The sequence below is a fragment of the Notolabrus celidotus genome, chromosome 3, assembly GCF_009762535.1.
Source record: "Notolabrus celidotus isolate fNotCel1 chromosome 3, fNotCel1.pri, whole genome shotgun sequence".
NCBI lineage: Eukaryota > Metazoa > Chordata > Actinopteri > Labriformes > Labridae > Notolabrus > Notolabrus celidotus.
The window spans coordinates 34,626,846-34,653,066 of record NC_048274.1 but is presented as its reverse complement, the minus strand read 5'-3'; the positions used below and the strand labels follow the sequence as shown (position 1 = coordinate 34,653,066).

Here is a 26,221-nt window from a genome sequence, read left to right as displayed (position 1 = left end):
TCATTTCAAACACTTTAATAAAACACATCCCATGAGCCTGTGTGCGTCCTATCAAACACACACAGCAGTACAGACGACTACACACAGCCTCATGGTCACAGACAGCAAATATAAATAATAAAAACAAAAGAAGACGAGTTAATCGTCACTGGGAGGGACAGCAGGGACTCAACATCAGCTGATCCGAAGCCATCAGAAGGTCGGAGGGCATCAGCAGGTTATGGGTAAACAGCAGGTCAGAGGTCATCAGCTGATCTGAGGTCAGACGTCTGTGGATTTACTGCGTTTCATTTCACTAGGAGACACACACACATTAATACAGCATTGTAGAGTCACATCTACTGTCTGTCTGTGTGTTATAGATTGTATTGTTTATTCTCGTCTATCATTTATCATGTGTCATTTATGATGCTTACCGCAGCTCATCTTTGAGGCGAGTCAGTTTGTCACGCAGCCGATCGTTTTTAACATGCATCGGATTGTTGGGGACGAACCAGGCAGCTATGAACTTACATACCACCACAACATGCTGCAGACACACACACACGCACACACACACACAAACACAATGCAAACATGAACTCATTTGAATCAGCTTATATGAACACTTTTATCCCAGAAACTGTAACCCTTCAGTTTCAATAGATAAGACAATAAATGGTAATCAGAGTTTATAATAATTTATCACTGTGCTTAAAATGGTATATTAAATCATATCTATATATAATGTAATCATCACTCTGGGACTAGGAGCTCTGACCTCAAACAGGATGACGAAGGCAAAGCGTACAGCAAGGACCAACCAGAACTGAGAGGTCAGAGAGTAGTCTTCATCACTTCTGTAGTCTCTGTAGCTGCTCACACACACACAAACACACACACAGACACATGCACAAACAGGCTGTTTTATAGGACAGACACAGTGACAGGTGATACACAGCACTCGTCTCCTTACCTGCACTGCGTCACGTTGAAGCCATTCTCTGTGACCATCTGATCTGGGAGGAAGTCCTTCTCAACCTCTGAGTGAGACACGAACACTGTGGACAGGGTGTCATTAATGTAGCCCTCCATGCAGCTGCAACACACGCACACAAACACAACATGAGATACACAGACCTGACCTGGGATCAGCTGTTTTACCTGCTGAGTCATGACTCACTGAGTGTGTGCACTGCCGGTGGCACATGGGCCGTAAAGGTAACGATAGACAAGTCGAGGGATGAAGTCTGACGTCACGCCGATGACCAGACCGTTAGCAATCACAGCTAACACACCTATAGCCTCCAACACCTTTGTCCACACACCTAGTGAGAGAGCACAGCACTGTTACACACAAACACACACACACACACACCATTAGACACTTGTCTTTTTTCTCTCAATGGTCCAACAGCAGCCTCCTGTCACTGCAGAAACATTAAAGTAACTCTATATTTCTGTTTCCGTTTCTAAACTAACCATAAAATGTAGCTTCATGTCTGATAATGATTTCTTAAGTCAGCATCAATGAAGAAGAGATCCGACTTTTGGTATGAGACTGATTTTGAATTATATTATTGATTTAATCTATGTTGGTAATGCTGATTGCCTATATAGTCCAAATTGCTAATGTTCAAATAATAATTTTCTCATTTTACTGAGTGGGGCCCCTAATTCTCTAGAGGTAAATCTGATAACTTGAAATCGCTATAACACAGAGGGGGAGAGTAGGAATCCTTGCCTGGTCCCCCTGTGTAATGTGAAGCTCTGTGATGATTGAACATTGACAATGACAGTGGCAGAAGGTCAGGTGTATAGTGTCTTGACCAAGCGGCAACCTCCGGCCACGAGAATTGAAGCCGATGCAGAAACAACATACTCACCAATTCTAAAAAGCCGATCTTTACAGCAGAAATAAACATGTTTACAGCCTGGTACAAAAGACGAGTGTAGTCTGGATAGCTCATTTCTCCATTGGCACACACTGTACAGGGGTGAATTTTTTCAGAACGCAGCAATTTCAAAGAAATTAAGATTACAAGTTTTCCATTATGAGAGGTACAGCTGACTTGATTGACAGGCGGGAACACTGTAGCTGTTGGCTGGGAGGCTCAAAGCCCACCTCTTTACATCACAATCACTCAAAAGCAGTTTTGTTGAGTTCAACATAGATGAATAGATGGGTGATGTCATGGATACTACGTCCATATTTTATACAGTCTATGGTTTTGACCCATTTAATAAATGAATACCTAAAACTAAATCTGTGTACTGTGTTTATGAGAAATGACCAGTTGACTCGCCTGAAGGCTTTCTCTGGTGGTTATGGTGGAGTTTTCCTGTCTTGAGGATGAGTAATATATTAAATTGAATAATCTGCAGAGTTGTTGGATGAGTGTCTGTCTTAGATGAAGCCTATTTGGTCTGGGTGTACTATGGAAGGAATTATTTTTTCTATTCTATTAGAGAGTGCTTTGGTAATTGTTTTATGTCAATTAAGAAGTGAGATAGGGCCGTCGCTTGAAAGGAGGGCTGTGAGCTGTATTGTTGCTGAAGTGAGTTATTTAAGACTCATGTTTTCATCATGTCAGTCATGTTTTTTTTTTCTCTGTGGTGTGTGTTTTAATCTGTTACTGTCCTGGTGGATGGAAACGTTCCTGTAGAGTTCTCTGTGGCTCGGTTCATTACAGAGTTTTAGTATTTAAGTTGTCTCAGGCTGTTTGTTATGTATGTTTTATTAATAACATTATGCAGTTCTGCCCTCTCCACTCAGAAACCTTTCACCTGTGAGACTATCACACTCAGAGCTCACCGATGTCGTTGGTCTTCCGGGGAACAAGTCGCCGTTCCAGCCGGACCATCTTGATGGCGTCTAGGCGGATCTCAAAAATGTTGTTGATGAGAGCCAGCAGGGGGGCAAGGGGGAACGCAGCCACAAATATGGTGGTGAAACTGAACTGGACCACTGGAGAACAGACAGAACATGGAGGCGTTAATCTATGAAGAGACTGACAGTAAAGATTCAGAGTTTCATTAAGCCCTCAGAGTGGAATTAAAATCTATATTAACAGTGTTCAGATGGAAAACAATACAAACAGCAGCAGGTTCTGTTGGGACATTAACAAGCCTCAGACAGGTGAGCTAGACTTCAGGTGTGAGGCTCAGAAGTCTTACCCATCTCCAGGAACTCATTGAACAGGCTGAAGGCATCAGTGTCTGCCAGGTGGTAGTTACGCAGCCAATCCCTGAGTTTGCAGATATCGCATGGTTCAACCCGCCCCAGCTCATCTCTGCATGCTTTCCTGTAGCAGTTACCACACTTCCTCTGCAGCTTCTTTACGTTGTTCCTACTCACACAACTCTTCAGCCAACTGCAACAGAGAGGATCACATTTTTAAAAGATGTAAAGTGACGAGGTCAGTGTGCTAGGTCATGAATGAGGTCAGTATTCTAGGTAAAATATTAGGGTCAGTTTGCAAGGTCGGGACCCAGTTTGGTTTGGGAAGAGGGATAGAGGGAGATGAAGAGAGAGATGAGATGGGTTAGACCAGGGGTGTCAAACATACGGCCCGCGGGCCTAAACTGGCCCACCAGAGGTTCCAGTGCGGCCCGTGGACGACTTCCCAAAGTGGAAAAAATGACAGAGAAAACATTAACTGCAATCTTTCAATAAAAGTAACTGCTATTTCAGATTTGTTCTCTGGGGTTGCATACAATGATAGTGGTGACCGATCGCACCTGAACGGCACTCAGGAACAATATTTGCAGTTTGCATAATCCAGTGGAATTTCATAGACTTTTTAGAGCACTTCAAGATCCAATCAACAATAAAGTTTTCATGTAAACTTGTGACAGCAGGAGCGATGGATCCACCTTTTTCAAAAAAGGGAGCCACATATCGTGCGCGTGCTTACCGTACATATGCGTATGTCATGGGTGTGCTCCGTCATTACTAGCACTAGCACTACACCCTCTCATCCAACACTGTCCAGCAAGCAAACTGTTCATGCTGGATTTGAGGGGGTCCATAATAGTCAACTTTACCTTCTTCATTATAATTTATCTGTTCTTTTGCAGTAAATATTACACACCGTGTGGCAGGTGACTGGGAAACCAGTGTGCTTGGTGTGTTCGCAGCAGGTTTCAGTCCTTAAAGAAAATAAGATTTGGCCCCACTATGAGACTCATCATGGTGAAAAATACAACAGCTGTTTTTCTAAAAAGAGAGTTCATGAAAGGTGAACATTTTCAGAATTGCACTTTTTTGCGCTAAAACAAAGGGAAACATTTTGAGTTGTCCTTCTCTAAAGTTTATTATGTTATGATTTTACTGGTCCAGCCCACTTCAGATAAAACTGGGCAGCCCTGAACTGAAATTAGTTTGACACCCCTGGGTTAGACGGTTAGTAGTTGTTGCAGCTGGAGTCTGGCATGTCCACAACAGCAGTCTGTCTATGGCAGTGACTCAGAGGAACCTACGAGACAGGGGAGCTCAGGGACTCCAGAAGTTAGTAACTCTAATGAGACAGGGAGAGTTAAAGTACGTGATAGGCAGACATAGGGGAGAGAATGGATCCCAGTGTTAGTTCCCCCGGCATAATTAAGAGCAGTGGTCACTGTGTGAGGTATCTGTTTAAGGTAACTGTTTGAGGCCAGTGTGTGGTTGCCTGTGCAAGGTCACTCTGTGAGGCCACCAAGGTCATAGGGAGAGGTCTCTGAGGTCACTGTGTGATGTAACTGTGAAGGCACTTGATAATGCAACTGACTAGGTCACTATGGGAGGTCACTGACTCTGTCACTGTGTGAGGTCACTATTTTAGGTAATTTTAAAGACACTTTACAAGGTAACTTATTACGTCACTAATGAGGTTACTGATGAGGTCAATTATTTGGTGATGCTTACTGCAGATGTAGCAGAATAAAAACACTCACGGCACTGTGAATTCAAAGATGTTATTAAGCGTCTGTTTGAGCAGCATGATGACCGCCATCTGGATAAAAAGGTCCGTCAGACAACCACTGGGATGGCACTACAACACAAACACACACACACACGTCAGTGCTGCAGTAAGAAAAAACACACATACATGTTAGTCCTGTGGTAACAACAAACACTCACATTTTTCATCCTGTGGTTACAACACACACAAGTTAGTCCTGTGTAGCCCACACACACACACTTGATCAATGAATATAAAGTCTGTGATTCACCTCTTCCAGTCTCCATCTGGCGATTCGCACATAGTTTCCTGGGCGTCCATTTATTCTGAAATGGGAACACATCAACAGGTTAAGATTCAGGCATCAGCACAAGTAACTAAACTCCTATTTAACAGCTCTTTAATAGCATTTTTCTACAACAAACGCACCCAGACCCTCCGGTTTGGCATTGGCAAGTGCTTTGCAGGGTTAGCCAGATAAAGCATTTTCAAGAAACAAGATGGGCAGTCCGTAGAGTTACAGGAAATCCAGGAGGACTGTGACCACATGGGCCAGAACCCTGCCCTTATAGAGTTAACCACTGATGACAGGGACCCTGACTTAGGTCCTGGTGTCATATGCCAACCTTTCTGACCTCTGCCTGACCTCTGAAGTTGACCATAATAAGAGATAGTAAATGGTAAATGGACTTGTACTTATATAGTGCTTTTATAATCTTTCTGACCACTCAAAGCGCTTTTACACTACTCGTGGTATTCACCCAACATTCACTCACTGATGGTAGAGGCTGATATGTAGTAAGTGACCACCAGCTAATCTCATTCTGTCACTCACACATTCACACAGCGCTGAATAACAGCAGGAGGACTTTGGGGTTCAGTGTCTTCTCCAAGGACACTTCAGCATGTGACTGCAGGAGCTGGGATCAAACCTCCAACGACTCTACCCACTGAGCCACAGCCGCCCTGTGATGATAGCATCAATGGTCAAAGTTGAGACATCGGCCTCATTTATGTTTAAAGGTGTGTCGACGTCACAGCTCTGAGAAGGAGAGCTGAATGAGGACAAAAATGTCAACATCAATACTCCTGCAGAAGTCCTGCAGTCCTGTTCATCTTGTCAAACGTTACCTTCAATGGAAAATGTTCAATTTAATGTGTATTACAACAAATAAGCAGGATTAGGTTTGACACCATTTGTCTCCAACATACAATGTGGTCTTGAATTTAATTGAATTCCCCAGTCTGGTCAGAACTGAAGAAGCCTTTCCAAGAAGAGGTGACATGTCTTCAAGAATGTTCTACCTAGTCCAGTTGCCTTTTTGGATCAAGCTTTGAATAGTGATTTAATACACTTAAATCAAATCAATTCCTACAATGAATAATTAAAGAATACCTATTGAATTAAGACATCTGGTCCAGCATATGACCCTGTAATTATATTTCAGGGCTGGAATTAAATGTAGGGGTGCTTCAGTAAAAATGCACATCCTATACACTATTGACAGGAGCTGTTTGTCGATTAAACATTGATAGGCAAACTCACTCACTTAAACACACACACACGCACGCACGCACGCACACGCACGCACACACACACACACACACACACACACACACACACACACACACACACACACACACACACACACACACACACACACACACACACACACACACACACACACACACACACACACACACACAGGTGTTTTACCTGCCCAGGAAGAAGGCCACATAGAAGAGTGAGGAGAATAGAGTGAAGAACTGGAAGGTGAACATCTTTACAGTGAAGCTCCTCTCAGTGGCAGCAAACGAGTTTGTCTTCTCTGATAGGAATACACAAACACACAATTGATTAATTGATTAAAATGAACTGTGGCTGCCTTTTTGCTCTCAAGTAAATGATCAGTTTGTATTTTGAAAAGGTGATGTTTCAACATACATTTAATTTTATCTAATACAGTGTTTGTTCTGAAACATCACGTGTTTAAATAAAATCAGTCCTGAAACATCAGATGTGTTTAAATATTGTTTTTGTCTGTAGCATCCGGGTTGTTTAAATAAAGTCATTGTTTGTCCTTAAATCTCAGATGTGTTTAAAAAAGATGTTTGTTCTGAACATCAGATGTGTCCAAATAAAGTCAGTGTTTGTCCTGAAACATCAGCTATGTTTCAATAAAATGTTCATCCTGAAACAACAGACGTTTTGTTTAAATACATTTTTTGTTCTGGAACATCAGCTGTGTTTAAATAGTGTTGTGTCGTTGTGTTGTATATTTACGTTAATGTACCTGCAGTGTAACACAATGAATAAAGGTAAGCTCATTGTTCTTACCTATTTCACAGAGTTTGAGGGAGATCCATCTGTTCACCTGTAGCAGGTCAAAGATCAGAGATACAGACAGGTTTTAGAATAATGAGAGATGATTTATGTGTATTTTTTTTAATTACTGAACATTTCTCAGCCATTCCCTAAGGGCTCTGATGATAAGTTTGACAGTCTGAATTAATGGTAAGTAGTAAATGGAATTTATGGTTAGGGTTAACCTATTTATTACATTCCTTGTCTTTCTGACATCGATTCATTCGAACAGTCAATTTAAAAAAGATTCACTTGTGAGGGAAGGTAATATGCTAACACACTAAAAGTATGAGGTCAGGAGAAAGGAGACAGGTTCAGGTGTTCGTACCCGGGTCATGATCTGAATGGTGACGTAGTGCAGCACGGCTCCCAGCATCATCGCCACCGTGTTAGCATGATCTCTGATAAACTCCCAGCTGCCCTCTGACAACAGCGGGGCCGCAACCACCCGAAACACCACCAAGGCTTGAGCCAGGCCTATGATCAGGGACAGCTGACACACACACACACACACACACACACACACACACACACACACACACACACACACACACACACACACAGAAATACAAACACAGGGACACATTTTAGACATGAACACAGCCGGCCTTCACAGCTGCTTTAAAAAAGAAAAGCATTTGTTTGTGAGTGTGTGTGTGTGTGTGTGTGTGTGTGTGTGTGTGTGTGTGTGTGTGTGTGTGTGTGTGTGTGTGTGTGTGTGTGTGTGTGTGCGCCTGCCCTACCATCATTGTCACCATGGTGAGGACCAAGACGCTGCGCAGGTAGGAGTGCTTAAACTGTTTCGGTTCACAGTTTGGATCATTGACAATGTCCAGAATTAGCTCCTCCTGTAAACAGACAATCAGACACACAGACACATATGCACAGACAGGGGAATGTTATGGACACTCTCATTGAGAAACGCCTGATTTCCTGGTTTTAATATCTGAATGTAAGCCTCACAAATGAAACCAACACCGACTGTTATCTGAAAAACATTGGAAATAAATCTACAGTATGATTGTTGAGTTAATCTCTTAAAATTAATCTGTTTAAATTCATCAGTTTAAATAAACCAGTTTAAACTTATCATTTTAAATGAATCTTTTTAAATAAATCAGCTTAAATTAACCAGTTTAAGTAAATCAGTTTGCTTAAATTAATCAGTTTAAATTGCTCAGTTTAAATAGACCAGCTTAAATTAATCAGTTTAAATAAATATGATTATATCTGTTTGAATTAATCAGTTGAAGTACTATTAATATTATTATACACAGGTACAATTATCATTTTTACAGTAAGAGGAGGTTGGGGAGAATTAACACTGGATAAGAAAAAAAACCATTTATTTTTAATTTTTCAAACCTTTAGTTTTTTCTGAGGGGAGAGATTTTCTTCTACATCATGACAAGGCATTCAGACTTGTCTTGATGAATCAATTCAAACTAATCAGTTTAAGTAAATCAATTTTAATTTATTAGTTTACAGTAATGAGTTTAAGTAAATCAGTTTAAATTATTTCATTTAATCAGTTAAGCTATATCATTTTGATTAATGATTTGAACAGTCATACCTCCTCCTCACACCAGTCGTACACCTTCCACCGACACACATGGCGGGCTCTGTGCCTCTTCCATAGCTCCAGGAACAGAGTGGCTGAAACACACACACACACACACACACACACACACACACACACACACACACACACACACACACACACACACACACACACACACACACACACACACACACACACACACATTATTCTCCTGTGTGATGGTCCTCATTGACTTATTGGATAAAGCCATCACCTTCTTCATCACCCTTCCCTTTCAGGCAGAGGATGGGCCAAGTTGGTTATTGCTTTCCTGCTATCATCCCATACCACACTGGTGCAGCTGCTGAAACCTAAGGCTCCAGGAACAACCTATGACCTCTGAGCGGGGTCAAGGGCTTTTCTTCTGTGCTGCATCATGACGCAGAACTCAGCAGCTGGGCCTGCTTGATTATGTATTTGTTTATTGAAAAATGTGTCTTTGTGCTGGTGGTACCAGACAGACCCTGTGAGGCATAGGCTTCATGTTGCTTCTCCTTTAACCCTCTAGTGATAGCCTTAAAGGACAAAGTCTGTATGAAGGAGAGCATTCCTGATTCCGAGCACAGGTGCAGCCCATTAAGCTGGCTCTCTCACAGCTGGAGAGGAAGTTGTGTTTGAGGTTGTACAGTCTGAGGGCAACTTAAAAGCAGGATGACACCAGGATGAAGCCCTTCATGCAGGTGGGTGTGGACTCAATTGTTTCAGTGCTGCACAGTAAGGCAAGGGATGAACTCAGAAGTGTTAGCCTTACAGAGTTGCATCTATTCTGACAGAATGTGGAGTCATGGGGTGTTCACACCAAAAGCGAGTAAAATCAATCGCCTAAACAAATTACATGTAAGTCCATGTAGAGATGCATGTTCTTCTCGGTGGCTCGAATGATGCAAATTGAACGGCGCAAATGATGCAATAGTTCTAAACTCTAGCAAATTATTTATAGATCTGATGTTAAAGATCTGATTGTTATAGATCTGATTGTCATAGATCTGATGTTATAGATCTGTTTGTTATAGATCTGTTTGTAATAGATCTGAGTGTTATAGATCTGATTGTTATAGACCTGATTTTGATTATAGATCTGATTGTTATAGACCTGATTGTTATAGATCTGATTATTACAGATTTGTTTGTTATTAAAGATCTGATTGTTATAGATCTGATTATTATAGATCTGATTATTATGGACCCTTTTATCATAGATCTGATTGTTTTGGATGTTATCCTTTTGGATCTGATCAAAAAAGAACTGATTGTTATACAGTACAACTGATCATTACAGCTCTGATTGTTAAAGATGTGATTGTTAGAGATGTGATCACTCACCCCAGATAGCCATGAACATGGCGAAAGCGACAGTTCCCTCATTATCAAACAGATGGCTGACCTAAACAACAACACAACAGATGAATAATTAGTAAAAGTGGCTTCAGACAGGAAGCATGTTGGCTGCTTTAAGTCTGGAGAACAGCTTGATTTCTATTTGGGCTTGCATGTAAACAGGTCATAGGTTCAGACTGTAAGCATGCAGGCTATCTCAATGGCATCTTATATAAGTCTCCCAAGCTGAACGTTGAGGGGAAAAAATCTCCAGTGTTCACTTTACACTCTAGTAGCCACCGCCATGAGCACTTCACTGTGTTACACTACTCGTGGGTCGCTGTGTCCACATCTTTCTGCAATACTCAGTCTAATTACTTGTGGGCAGTGCGTTTTCTATGCTGGTCAGATCGCCTGTTTTCTGTACTGTTACATTTTCTGCTTGATGTCCACAGAGAGCTATGGTGACTCTGAGCATTGTTATGTTAAATTAATTATTGGGGAGGATGTGCACATCAGGTGCACAGATTCTGGGTTGCAACAGGGCTACATGGACGTACGGCGTATGGCAATGTAGAAGTATACACCACCCTTTACACGGTAATGTTTTAGCCTCTTTGTTAGCCAATTTTAAGAACTAAGTTGTTTGTGTTTTGTTAGACTTTTTAAAAGCTAACATGGTAGCGTTTTGTTAGCCCTGTTTTAAAGCTAATGTGTTAGCTTTTCTAAGCATTTCAAAAGCTAATGTTTTGTAAGCTTATTTAAAAGTTACGTGTTAGTGTTTTGTAAGCCTATTTCAAAGTCCATGTTAGCATTTTGTTAGCTGTTTTTAAAACTACTGTTAGCATTTTGTTAGCATTGTTGAACATGAGCTGTAATGAATTAGATGTTGCTGTCACAGCTCTGTTACATGGTAATGTAGAGAGGTAACAGATTGTTGCTGATTAAATGGAGGATAGGTTAATGTCGTCTACGTCACATTAGGCAGATGACACCATGTTGTATCAGTTTACAGTTCGAGTGTATGAAAACTATAACTTTGATAGCTGTCAGTAGAGTCACTGTGCTTATGTTATCATACATTTTGTGTCAGTCTCTTCAGGAAATTAAATGTAATCGCCTGTGTACTACTTTGCTCACAGAGAACGTATTTGTTCACCAGAAGAATGAACAGAGTTTGATGTTTGTAGATATAAGTGTTCATAAACAGAAGAAGCTGTGTTCACTTTCTAACAATCAGACTGGTGAACTCACCTTAGCGTAGGTACAAGTGTCAGACAGCTTCCATACTGAACACCTCTTATCACAGCGGGGACACATAATCACACTGGAGTTACACACCTCTTTACTGAGACACACACACACACACACAGACAAACAAACAAAAAAACACAAGTAAGGGGTTAAAGGTCAATTTCGTGGTTTCTGTAGAAACATGAAATACAGGAACAGGTCATTACATTGCATTTACAGCCTGGTACAAAAGACGAGTGTAGTCCGGATAGCTGAATTTTTTTATAACGCAGCAATTTCGAAGATATTGAGATTACGAGTCTTCCAATGAGAGGCACAGCTGAGTTGATTGACAGGCAGGAACATTGTAGCTGTTGGCTAGGAGGCTCAAAGCCCGCCTCTTTACGTCACAATCACTAGACAGCAGCAATATGGCTGCCGCCGAAGTTTGGCCTCTAAACAGCGCTTCAAAAAAAGATGGGCCACGTCATGGATACTACGTCCATATTTTATACCGTCTATGATTATTACACATATTGCTTACAGATACATGGGCTTTGCTTCCTGTGTCTTTCTGCAGCTGTTTTGAACACCTGGGCAGGCTGGCCCTGCAAAGTCAAAAAACACCCCAAAGCAGAAAAAAACTACAAAACAACTACAAAAGCTCTTGTCAAGCTCTTGTAATGTCACACATTGACTACTGCAACTCTCTACTGGCAGGCCTCCCTGCATTCACAGTTAAACCTCTGCAAATGATCCAGAACGCAGCAGCACGTCTGGTCTTCAACCAGCCTAAGACAGCTCATGTCACTCCCCTGCTCATCTCACTACACTGGCTTCCAGTTGCAGCTCGCATCAGATACAAAACTCTAATCATGACTTACAAAGCAGTCACCAAAACTGCTCCAGTTTACCTGGAACCCCTCATCCAGGTCTACTGCCCTTCTCGCCGCTACGCTCAGCCTCTGAAAAGCGCCTAGTGCTTCCAGCACACAAGGCCTCAAAATCACTAGCTCGTCTCTTCTCTTCTGTTGTCCCTAAACGGTGGAATGAATTGGTCAACTCCATTCGATCTGCAGAGTCCCTCTCTACTTTCAAAAGACAGCTAAAGACCCAGCTCTTTAAGAAGCACTATGCACTTAGCTAGACTGTTCTCCACTGTTGTCCCCAGTGGCAGATCATGTCTTCCAGCTACGATTGACTCGCACTGTCCTGCTCTACTCTGGGAATCTGTGTTCAGCTCTTGAGTGACCCAGCACTTGGTACTTTGGTCATTATTGTGGTGATGTAAATTGTTGATGATGATGATGGAAGGTCTTAAATTGGTTGGTTGCTTCATTGTAGATGTTCCTTATTTCGGGAAGAAAAAAAATAATAATAATAATAATAATAATAATAATAATAATAATTCCTTACTTATTTTTGTGCATTGCCTTTACACTGCTTGGCAGTACCTGCACCCAAATTGACTTGAAGCACTTTGTTACTCGTACTGATCTTGTTTCCTCTTGTCTAGATCTTTGCTTGTGTTGTTCTTGTTCTCGTATGTACGTCGCTTTGGATAAAAGCGTCTGCTAAATGACATTGTAACATTGTAACATTGTAAAAGGACGTGCTCCAGGCCTGTGGGGGGCACTAAGTGACACAGCTTGATCATTGACGTGGCAGAGAAGAAGACCACACACTGACTGTATCAGGTATTAGCACAGACTGCGTGTCATGGATTTTAAAATTAAACACCATCATATCACATATCACCAAACACGCAAGCTCAGTAGGTGGTGGTAAAGCACAAACATGTCAACCGCCATAAACGGGAAAAAGAAGAAGCAAACTGTTAGTGCTGTGCATTATGGGAAACAGGTGACTGGTCTGCTGCATACAGAGAAATTTTACCAAATTAGTACGACATCTGGGTAGTTTGGGCATACTACAGATTTTGTTCTTGTTCACATACTACATACTATATTTTGGCCAAATCAGTACGCATTGCTAGTATAGTAGGCAGTTTCAAAAACAGCCAAAGTGTCCTGCCTGTCTTCCATCAGCTATCAGAGCTCCAGGATCAAAAGAGCTGATTGGTCCGTGGGCAGAGCTACAAACTGATCTCTGATCCTGAACATAACCTGCCCTGGAGCAGGTCAGGTTTTCAGCATCAGTTACCAGGGTGATCCACACAGGTAAGAAGTGAACCACCACCACTGTAGTCCTGAAAACCAGAGTTAACCCTGAAGTTACCTTGTTAACCACTTTGTAGTATACCCCCCGGGTCAGACTCTCCTGGCTACTGTAAATGTAATGTTGCTCCCTGGTATCATGTTACTTTTCCTTTAAAAAACAAGTTCAGTGTCTTGTGTTCCTCTCCGTCCCGTCAATAACAAAGCTGTCACTGAGCGCCCTTACAGGCCAGAAGCACTTCTGTCGAAATGTTTGGAATTGCAGCCTCTAATGTTTGCAGTTGTTTTCTTCTTTTGAGTGCCTTATGACTTTGCATCATTTGTGTATTTGTGGTACCTTTGTTGATAATGCAGTACTATCAGCTTTATGTTTTTATAATGTGTTTTCACCAGTGCATTTGTTTTGTGCTTTTGAATTTGAATCATTCCTGCATTTGCTTCACATTTCTTCTAATGAGGATTGTTCGGGTCATCGCAGTTGGGCTGCCCTAGTCCACTACCGTAGTTACCTGTTAAGATTATTAAGAGTTAGGTATCATCACCTGTGCTAGCTATACCTGTCAGAGTCATTAACTGTGTATTAAATGGACACTGCACCTCCACACTCTGCCCATTGTAAGATGTTAAACCAAAATACCTCCTGACATGGAGCACTGGTGGTCTTGCCGCCTCTTCCTATAACAAACCCATATTCACCTTGTTGCTAGTTATGGAAAGTTCAATAAATCTTTTGTTAGTGTTTGTTACTTTTCCTCTCATCTTGCCTCCTCTACTCTGATAATCTGGTGCACACAGCGCTGCAGGAGCCTCATTGGTCAACAGAGCTGTCAATCATGGTGTTACAGCCCTTTTTTAATGCATCAAATAACTAACTTAAACTTAACCAGTCAGAAAAATGAACACTGTGACATGAATCAGCATCTTAAGAACTAACTATGAAGACAGAAACCATGTTTGACAAACATTTATTTGACCTGTCTTTGGATTTTACAGTTTGAACCATGTTCCATCTGTTAACATGGAGGAGGCAGGGTTTATGACCTATACTGCAGTCGGTCACCAGGGGAAGCTGTAAATATTTCGGCCTCACAGTGGATGGCTGTTCAATGTATTGTGTATACAGTCTATGGTCATAGTCTAGAACCTGTTCTTCAGAGATCAGCTCTGAAGACTGTGGCATACTGTATTGCCTGTTCATTACCAGGCAATCCCATTATGCATTGCGGTGTAAAGAGAACAGACATGAGGAGTGTGATCAGTCCTGATCATACTGTATGTATCCGTATGTGCAACACAAATTAATGTAGGGTTTCAGTAATGTATTTGAAATACATTTATTGTCTTTACTTGTGAAAATACTGCCTGTATAATACTAAGAACTGAAGTGAATCTCCAGCCAGCGTTCATATTTTAAACTTGCGACAGTGATGACACCACGATTCAGCATCAGTCGAGACAGCAAGTAGTGTACCAAATGTTCTTATTCTGCTCTTTATTGAGCTCACTGTACAGTCCAACTCCCTATGCAGGAAGGAAGGGCTGAGTTTGTGATTTCAAACACAACCTGTGTCTCATATACTAACATTCTCCAATTCAGAATGTCAAAGGTCAGACTCACATGAGGGGGTTGGTGTTGAAGAAGGCAAGTCCATACAAAAACACCACCATACCCAGAGCAGCAGCAGGAACCAACAGCTTAGTGTACCAGCCCAGCCACAGGTAGTACAGCGCCACCTTCTCTCCAAAGTAAGACCTGCAGGTAACACACACACACACACACAGGTGCACAGTGATGCCACGCAGCAAACACACCCGTATCAACATAACGGCACCGAAAAACCTTTAATTTTATGAATCATGCATATGACTACACACAAAAACAAACACACACTCACGCACACATCCTTTTCTGTATAAATATTACTTAATAATATTAATGAAAAACATGTCTTTCCTTGCAGTACATCTTTACTTTAGTCATGTACATATTTACTTAAGTCATTCTCTAGCCTAGCAGCCCTGAGGATGTAGAAGCTAAAAAGCCTCTGTATTGTTTCCGCAGCCCACCTGCAGAGAAACCATAGTTCCTACATGGTGATATGAATTTGCTCCTGTGGTGACGAAACATGTTTGCGTCCGTGTTCACTATTGCGATTGAAATATTTCTGTAGGTTTAAATAAGCCATCTGCATAATCCTGAGGTCTATGAACACCTCAGGATTAGACAGAGAATACGAAACAGCCGAACTCACCAGCATCAGGAGGAACATGTTCATCTCAAGAAAGTGATCACCGGAGGATCTCAGGGGATCTCAGGATGATCGTTACGTGCTATAGTAACACAGCATTACTGTCAAGTTATTTAATTTTCATGCAGTGTCCCAACTTGAAAGGACAGACAGTCTGAATCAGGTTACTTCAAATACTCTCATGATGTATTCAGGTAGTCTCAGAATGATATCAGGTGATTACAGGACGATCTCAGGATTACATCAAAATGATCTGATGATGATTGATCTTAGCAGGTTGGTCTCAGGATGATATCAGGATGACCTTGAGGGATCTAAGGATGGTCTCTGGATAATCTCAGAGTGGTTTTAGGTTGATGTCTGACTTCAGTTTCATATACTCAGGGTGAACACGAGGGTTAAAAATTCTGACAGTAGTACTCTGATATTACTGATAGTGTTATAATCAGGAATTAAATCAGTCTGAGAATATACTCTGCAAATGCATGAATGCCTGCACACACACACACACACACACACACACACACACACACACACACACACACACACACACACACACACACACACACACACACACACACACACACACACACACACACACAGAGGTACTGACTTGACTTCATTGACTGGTTGTTCTGCAAACAGGCCTGTCCATCGAGCCCATTTCTTCTGCAGGTATTTCTGCTTCTTTCTCTAAGCATCACGGGGAATAAAACACACAGACAGCTACATCATACAGTGAAATTAGACCACTCTAAAAATTCACATCAACTCTACCTGAGACAAAACATTAATGTCCATAACATCAAACCAACATCTGCTGCTTCACGCTGCTAAGTTCCCTCTGAGCAGAGATCATTCTGTATGAGGAAACACCTTATATATATGCCTCCTCTAGGTAGCATCATGAGGAATCACCATATATATGCTTCATGTAGGTAGTATCACAAGGACTCACCTTATATATGTTTCCTCTTGGTAGCATCACGAGGAAACTCTTTATATATATTACGTTCCCTAGGTAGCATAACGGGTAAACACTTTATATGCTTCCTCCAGGTAGCAGCATCATGAGGAAACACCTTATATATCCTTCGTCTAGGTAGTATCATGAGGAGACACCTTATATATGTTTCCTCTAGGTAGCATAATGAGTAAACACCTTATATGCTTCCTCTGGGTAGCAGCATCATGAGGAGACACCTTATATATGCTTCCCTTTAGTATTATTAGGAAAGGCCGTATGTGTGTTTCCTTTAGGTATCAAAACAAGGAAACACCTTAACTAGATTTCCTCCATGTAGTATCAGAAAGGAAAACATCTCATATGCTCTTATTCATGGCCTCATGAGGCCTCATATGCATCTTCTAGACAGCATAATGAGGAAACACATTATGTGTGGTTCAATGTTGTTTTTATATTCATCTTTTCTCTGTTATTTAATTTTGGCAATGTTAACTTTTGCTGAATCTGGTTTACTGCAACATCCACTTCCAAGTGACAATCGATCAGAGGTTCATCCATCAGTTAAGACTTCTTTGAAGGCCTTGCATGTTGCTCTTCCAATTCTTCTACTGTCTTCCTGACCCAGTTTCCTCTAGACATAAAGAACTTTAGGATGCTCAGGGACACAGCAATCCCAAAGCTACTTTTGATTTGACCGATGACTGATGAATATTATTTGAGAGCTTTGGGATGCAGGGCAAGTCTGACATGAGAGTAGAACTAAAGAGCTAATGGATGCTGTGCAAGTGTGATCACACTTCCTGTTGTATTTAAAACACTTAAAAATTCTTGGCTGTTTTCAGTGTTCTTCCTTTTATGAAGACACCACAGCAATAAGAACTGTACAGATGCTCTGTATCCCAGCATAGGGCCAAGGTCCTATGCAGCATTTAGTCTCTGCAATTAGTCTCTCTCCATATCTCACTCTATCCCTCTCTTCAACACTGTCGAGGCAGATGTGTGTCTAACATGAGTCTGGTCCTGCTGGAGGTTTCTGCCTCTTTAAGGAAGTTTTCCTTGCCACTGTAACTTGCTAAATGCTGCAAAGTTCTCTGCTCATGGTGGATTAAGATGAGATCAGACTGAGTCTTGCCTTTAAGATGGGACTGGATCTTATCCTGTCTTGATGTTTTGTCTTTGTTAATAATATAACAGAGCATAGTCTAGACCTGCTCTGTTTGTCAAGGGTCTTCAGATAATATTTGTTGTGAATTGGTGCTACATAAACACGATTGATTGATTGATTGATTGATTGATTGATTGATTGATTGATTGATTGATTGATTGATTGATTGATTGATTGATTGATTGATTGATTGACATGATCAGGGTGTGCATGTGGTCACATGATCATGTTTAGTGAGCCCTGTGGTTCAGGTTAGAGTTAGTGTGAATGAGTGGGTAATGGTACTTGAAGTCTGGTTCAGAGTAGAGTTTGAACAGAAGTGTATCACAGGCTGACTCACCTCATGGAGACAGAACGTTGTCTCAAACACATCCTTCTTCAACAGCTCCTCCAGGTTCTCTGATAGAACAAAACAAACCAGATTGTTTTAGCACGCACCACATCTTCATCAATAATAGACTGAACAGCTGTGAACAACACACATAACAACACATCATTAACTCAAGTCCTCCCACACTGACCACCATTGTTGATGAAGGTATGATGAAGAATGAAATGGATGATTCTGATTCTGTAGAAAAACAAAAAGGTTGAAATGAGGTGAATTAGAAGTTAATTAAGGATGAGTATAAGGAGGTTTATATGACATGACATATTTCAACATCACACATTAACGAATGAATAAAACAACTCCTGTAAGGTGACACACCTACAGGTGGGTCAGTGTCTCTCTGAAATTAACACATACATGCAGTTTGCAGCTGTCTCTTAGTTCTGTTTGTGATTTTCAGTCTAATTGAAACACATTTTGGTGTCACAGGACAACTTCAAGCTGTCAGACTGACCCCAAACCCTACAGCAGTGTGTGTCTGATTGTGTGTGTGTATGTGTGTTACCTGGTTGCCTGGTGGAGAGCCCCCTTCACGTCTCCACACCAATTGCAGGAGTCAGACACCTTGAGCAGGTACTGGTAGTCCTCGAACATCTCACGAGGAGCACGAAGTCCAAAGAAAATCTTATCATCATGAGAGAGCTCCTGGAGCACAGAAAACTCTGCATCACCATACTCTGACAGATGTGTTTATTATATCAGGCAATGTGACAAACATGTTAAGTATTTGGTAATATGAAAGGTATTCAGCTGAAACACATTTCTAGGAAACTGGAAAAACATGGTGCTCCTCTAAAACAACTGAAACTTGCTTGCATTGGCATTGTAACTTGCTGAATGCTACAAAGTGCTCTGCTCATGGTGGATTAAGATGAGATCAGACTGAGTCCTGACTGTAAGATGGGACTGGATCTTATCCTGTCTTGATGTTGGGTCTTTGAAAGGTATGTGTTTGTTTATACAGAGTTCACGTGACAGGGAATAGAAAGGAGGCAGACTAACTGTTACGGTGATGTTCTTCTTCTGCAGCTGCTGGATGAATGCTCTCTGTCTCTGAGCTCTCTGGTCAGAGTCATCGTCTATTTTCTGAGCCACCAGGATGTAATCAAATGTCCTCTGGACGGGCTGTGACACACACAAATACATGAGCAGTAATAATGTTTATGGTGACAAATATGAACAAATGGTGAATAAATGACAGGATGAAAATAAAGCTGAAGTTCAATGATTTGGAGTTGACAGAAGGAATGAATGAAAAATAACAGAGTTAAGCTATGAAAGGGATCAATTTGGACTGGTTAGTAGAAATGTCACAGTCTCATTCAGCGGTCACTTCTTTCGAAAGTGACCTAGATCTGAGAGTAAGTACTAAATGCTCTGCTAAGTGTTAAGACAACAGACTCACTCCATCACTCGGCTGTGACGAACCGTCAGCACAAAATTATTAAAAACACTTTAAGTTGTTTTTGTTTTTTTTATTACCAATGGTTTCCTTCCTGTCTCTCTCGCTCTGCTCAGTGCTTATTTATGCATCATGCTCTGGCATTTGGCAAAAATAGAAGTGTTGAGTATCGTTGTCGAGGGCAACAGATTACCTGAGCTGAGACGGAGCTGGAACGCAACAGAGGGAATGTAAACACATTGACTAGAGTGAAACCTAGCACCACCGCTGCTGTAACCAAGCAGAGAAGGACATGGATCTGATGGAAGTAAGCTATTTGTTCATCGCACCTGTCCTCTGTCACACCTGTCCTATGTCAAACCTGTCCTGTGTCAAACCTGTCCTCTGTTACACCTGTCCTCTGTCACCCTTGTCCTCTGTCACCCCTGTCCTGTTTCACACCTGTCCTATTTCACACCTGTCCTGTTTCACACCTGTCCTCTGTCACCCCTGTCCTGTTTCACACCTGTCCTATTTCACACCTGTCCTGTTTCACACCTGTCCTCTGTCACACCTGTCCTCTGTCACCCCTGTCCTATTTCACACCTGTCCTCTGTCACCCCTGTCCTATTTTACACCTGTCCTCTGTCACATCTGTCCAGGGTAACACTTGTTCCATGAAACGCATGTCCTATTTCACACCTGTCCTCTGTCACACCTGTCCTCTGTCACCCCTGTCCTATTTCACACCTGTCCTCTGTCACCCCTGTCCTATTTCACACCTGTCCTCTGTCACCCCTGTCCTATTTCACACCTGTCCTCTGTCACCCCTGTCCTATTTCACACCTGTCCTCTGTCACCCCTGTCCTATTTCACACCTGTCCTCTGTCACCCCTGTCCTATTTCACACCTGTCCTCTGTCACCCCTGTCCTATTTCACACCTGTCCTCTGTTACCCCTGTTCTATTTCACCCCTGTCCTATTTCACCCCTGTCCTATTTCACACATGTCCTCTGTTACCCCTGTTCTATTTCACCCCTGTCCTATTTCACCCCTGTCCTATTTCACACCTGTCCTCTGTCACCCCTGTCCTATTTCACCCCTGTCCTATTTCACACCTGTCCTCTGTCACCCCTGTCCTATTTCACACCTGTCCTCTGTTACCCCTGTCCTATTTCACACCTGTCCTCTGTCACACCTGTCCTCTGTCACCCCTGTCCTGTTTCACACCTGTCCTCTGTCACCCCTGTCCTATTTCACACCTGTCCTCTGTCACCCCTGTCCTATTTTACACCTGTCCTCTGTCACACCTGTCCAGGGTAACACTTGTTCCATGAAACGCATGTCCTATTTCACACCTGTCCTCTGTCACACCTGTCCTCTGTCACCCCTGTCCTATTTCACACCTGTCCTCTGTCACCCCTGTCCTATTTCACACCTGTCCTCTGTCACCCCTGTCCTATTTCACACCTGTCCTCTGTCACCCCTGTCCTATTTCACACCTGTCCTCTGTCACCCCTGTCCTATTTCACACCTGTCCTCTGTCACCCCTGTCCTATTTCACACCTGTCCTCTGTCACCCCTGTCCTATTTCACACCTGTCCTCTGTTACCCCTGTTCTATTTCACCCCTGTCCTATTTCACCCCTGTCCTATTTCACACATGTCCTCTGTTACCCCTGTTCTATTTCACCCCTGTCCTATTTCACCCCTGTCCTATTTCACACCTGTCCTCTGTCACCCCTGTCCTATTTCACCCCTGTCCTATTTCACACCTGTCCTCTGTCACCCCTGTCCTATTTCACACCTGTCCTCTGTCACCCCTGTCCTATTTTACACCCGTCCTCTGTCACACCTGTCCAGGGTAACACTTGCTCTTTGAAACACCTGTCCTCTGTCACACCTGTCCAGGCTAACACTTGCTCTTTGAAACACCTGTCCTCTATCTCACCTTCTATATGACATCTATTCTCTTGAAAGACTGTTCTCCGTCAAACCTGTTCTATGTCACAACTGTCCTCTGTTGCATTTGAACTCTGCCAAACCAAGCACTCTGGTAATCGGAGACTCAATAGTCAGAAATGTGAACTTAGCAAGGCCAACGGTATTAGTCAAATGTCGTCCTGGTTCTGAGCAGGCAACACTGAAGCAAATTTGAAACTGCTGGCTAAGGGTAAACCTTAAATCCAGAAGATAGTATTTCATGTCGGTGTTTATGACTCCTGGAGATGCGAGTCAGAAATAACCTAAACTAATGTGGAATCGGTGTGTGCTTTAGCAAAAACAATGTTGGACTCTGTTAGCTTCTCTGGACCCCTTCCTACCCGGGCTGATGATGAGTTGTTTAGCTGCACCTCATAACTCAGATGCTGGCTGTCAGGTTGGTGTTCACAGAACGGGATTGGCTTCATAGATAATTGGAGATCGTTTTGGGGCAAGCCTGGTCTGATTAGCCGAGACAGCATTCATCCTGCTTTGGATGTTGCTGCTCCTTTGACGAGAAATCTGGCAGATTGTATTAGTCTGGAAAACTGACAATCCAGAGTGCAGACCAGGAAGCAGAGCTGCAGTCCTAAACGCTCCTCTGAGCTTCCTTTAGGGCAGCTTCCCAGCCACTATATCATATAGAGATTGTGTCTGTCCCCAACGAGACCCTTTATATTAAACAATCCAAAGATTAAAAGCGAAAATCACAACAATCTGATTAAAATTAGAAACTGTAATGCAGCAGAACCAAGTAATATTAAAATTAAATGTGGTTTATTGAATATTAGATCCCTTGCTTCTAAAGCAGTTTTAATAGATGAGATAATATCAAATCATCACATTACTAGAACTAGAACTTGAGTACTGACTAGCACTAGGAATATAGAGCACATCTCTCCTGTGTTAGCTTCTCTACACTGGCTCCCTATAAAAACTAGACTATCATTTTAAATCCTTTTTCTGACCTACAAAGCTCTTAATGGCAGGCATGTTTGTATCTTAAAGAGCTCGTAGTACTCCTCATAGTGCCCCTCTAGAACACTATGCTTCCAGCATAGAGGCCTTCTCATGGTACCTTAAGTTTCTAAAAAATAGTATGGGGGGTCATGCCTTCAGTTATCAGGCACCTCTGCTTTGGAATCATCTACCAATGAAAGTTCAGGAGACAGACACCCTCTCTACATTTAAGAGTACACTTAAAACTTTCCTTTTTGATAAAGCTTATAGTTGGCTTAGGCTTGGACCAGCTCATATTCATGCTGACCCTATCCTATCTCTCCCCTCTCTCTGCCTGTTGCTTACTTTAACTCTCCCTGTCCCATTTAAGTTACTAACCATAGATCTTTCTGGAGTCCCTGAGTTCTATTGTCTCGTAGGTTCCTCTGAGTTGCTGTGTGGATGGCCTGCTGCTGTGGACATGCAAGACTGCAGCTGCTACAGAGGTGCACCCTATCTTCTCTTTTTCTTAATCTCCTCTATCCCTCTTTCTTACCCCAACACGGTCTCATGTATGTCTAACATGAGTCTGGTCCTGCTGGAGGTTTCTGCCTGTTAAAGGAAATTTGTCCTTGCCACTGTAACTTGCTAAATGCTGCAAAGTGCTCTGCCCATGGTGGATTAAGATGAGATCAGACTGAGTCCTGTCTGTAAGATGGGACTGGATCTTATCCTGTGTTGATTTTGGATCTGTTAATAATATACCACAGTGTACGGTCTAGACCTGCTCTGTTTGTTAATGCTTCTTGAGATGACATTTGTTGTGATTTGGCGCTATACAAGAGATTGATTGATGGTTACACCTGTCCTTTATCACATCTGTCCTTTGTGGCACAGGTCCTCTTTTGCACCTGTCCTATGTCCCACCTGTTACACCTGTCCTCTGTTACACCTGTCCTCTGTTACACCTGTCCTCTGTTACAGCTGTCCTCTGTCACACCTGTCCTCTGTCACACCTGTCCTCTGTTACACCTGTCCTCTGTTACACCTGTCCTCTGGTACACTTGTCCTCTGTAACACCTGTCCTCTGTAACGCCTGTCCTCTGTTACGCCTGTCCTCTGTAACACCTGTCCTCTGTTACACCTGTCCTCTGTAACACCTGTCCTCTGTTACACCTGTCCTCTGTTACACTTGTCCTCTGTAACACCTGTCCTCTGGTACACCTGTCCTCTGGTACACTTGTCCTCTGTTACACCTGTCCTCTGTTACACCTGTCCTCTGTAACACCTGTCCTCTGTCACACCTGTCCTCTGTAGCACCTGTCCTCTGTAACACCTGTCCTCTGTTACACTTGTCCTCTGTAACACCTGTCCTCTGGTACACTTGTCCTCTGTTACACCTGTCCTCTGTAACACCTGTCCTCTGTTACACCTGTCCTCTGTTACATAGGTTCTACAATGCTGTCTCAGGGCAGGCAGCGTGAGTTCGTATCAAAGAGACTCTTTGTTTCAATGAACATGAAAAAGTGACAGGTGTGTATTTGAACAGTTAACTGAAGGTAAGTGATCATTTCCATGTTTTATTGAACTGACACACAGTCTCAATGAGCTCAGTGTGTATGTGTGCTATAGCTCACAGGTTATCTACTTCAAACAGTCAAATTATCCTTTGACAGAAGATACATGATCCGTGTTTGAATGATGAGAACAGCAACCTGCTCTGTTTGAAAACAGAACCCACACTGAAACCCACAATACACACAACACATACTAAATAAACAACACACACACAAAACAGGTAACGCACTCACCGTGGAATGAAGTAAAGGCTCAGAGCTGTAACTGTCCTTTCGTCTGTTCCACAGCTCAACGTTCTCCTACAACACACACACACACACACACACACACACACACACACACACACACACACACACACACACACACACACAAAGGTTGGTTTCAGACCTACATAGACAAAATAGCTTCATAAAGTAACTGTGTATGGATGTGAGTGTGTATATGTGTGTTTACCTGTGAGGAGGCAGTGTTTACCTTCTCCTTATTCAGATTATTTCAGTCAACTAGCGGCTGACATGTTATCAGTTGCTTATTTAAACACAAACTCATAATAAGGACCTCATTGAGTTCAGCAGGTCAGACGGTCTGCACTGACAGGGGAAATATATAACGGCATCCTCTAACCTGTGTTTAAACAGGCATGTAACCCTCATTGTCTACTAAACCCAACATTTGAATATCGTTTTTTCTACAAGAATTAAAACTAAAAAACAACAAGGATATAAGCCCAATTCCAAAACAGCAGGGATGCTTTGTAAAATGTTAATAACAACAGACATGATGGTTCGCAAAATAATTTAAAGTTATCATTCAATAAAATAAAAATGCAAAGATAGCGTGTGAAATGTTGACACTGAAAAATGTCATTGTTTTACTGAAAAAATATAAGCTCATTTTAAATGTGATGCCAGCAATACGTTTCATCATGTGTTCTCTTCTTTTAACAACACTCTGTAAAGGTTTGTGAACCCAGGAGACCTGGATCTGGAGTTTCAAAGTGAAATTAAAGGATCCACATTTAGAGCAGTGAACCTTTACCAGGGTGTTACCCTGACCCGTTCACACATACTCTCTGTCTCTCTTGTTCAAACGTGTTTATAGATCTGTTAGAGTTCGTGTAAGCAATAAACTGTCTTTATATTCATTTTACAGCTATGTTCCTATTTTTATTGTCACACACACACACACACACACACACACACTATAGAGTCAAAATGAACAAGTTGTTAAAGACATATGTCCCGTTATCCATCATGCAGTTCTCTAGTTTTTAAGATACTTCTGTATTTTGAGTTCCCCAGAGGATCTCAAACTCTGCTGCAGACTTTTAAACTATGACTGCAGGTCAGCTCAGAGCACATCACCATGAAGTGAGGTGAAAGTACACTACAGCCTGCATGGAGTACTGCAGAACTACTGTAATACTCTCTACTGTGTTTTACTCTGAATATAAACAAAGAGGAGACTGTTGGCGGTTAGCTCCATTTTGTGTGCGCGTGTATAGGTGTGTTAGTGTGTGTGTGAGAGAGAGAATGTGTGTTTACCTGAGAGCTCTTGTAGAACATCTTGGATGTTTCGTCTTTGTTGGAGTGAGCAAACATGTCTCCGGGTGTCCGTCTCTCTTAGTCCACCCATCAATCAGCCAATCACGATTATTCTGATAATCAATATCTCCGATCCACGCGAGACTTCCGCATTCCTTTTCAGGCTGCATCTGTTTATGAGCGCGCGTGGGCAGGTAAAGGTGTGCCGCGTCACCTGGGGCCGCCGACGTCAAACTTCGCGAGGAGAGAAAATTGATGCATTCAGGTTCCGCAAGCAAAGTTGGTAAATACAAACTTCTTGATGTCTAGGCTTCATCTAACAAAATTATATAATACTCATATATCAGATAGTAATTATATCAATCATACTTCAATAAGAATATAGAAACCAATATACTATTAATATTCAAT

At 42.1% G+C, this 26,221-nt stretch overlaps 1 protein-coding gene across 1 annotated transcript; it reads right to left on the bottom strand.

The window, feature by feature from the left end:
* On the bottom strand, positions 1-26,029 carry ano9b (anoctamin 9b). Its single transcript, XM_034680220.1, has 24 exons — positions 25,811-26,029; positions 24,500-24,565; positions 19,389-19,511; positions 18,892-19,031; positions 18,517-18,566; positions 18,336-18,394; positions 16,477-16,556; positions 15,233-15,367; positions 11,459-11,552; positions 10,211-10,271; positions 8,861-8,943; positions 8,031-8,135; positions 7,616-7,780; positions 7,261-7,297; positions 6,640-6,751; positions 5,194-5,248; positions 4,915-5,012; positions 3,157-3,353; positions 2,795-2,947; positions 1,163-1,307; positions 956-1,078; positions 761-854; positions 417-529; positions 1-295 (listed from the first exon to the last, which is right to left on the bottom strand). Exons 1-24 carry the CDS (start codon positions 25,865-25,867, stop codon positions 262-264), a joined length of 2,379 nt encoding a protein of 792 aa, XP_034536111.1. The 5' UTR covers positions 25,868-26,029; the 3' UTR covers positions 1-261.
* Between the last annotated feature and the right edge of the window lie 192 nt (positions 26,030-26,221).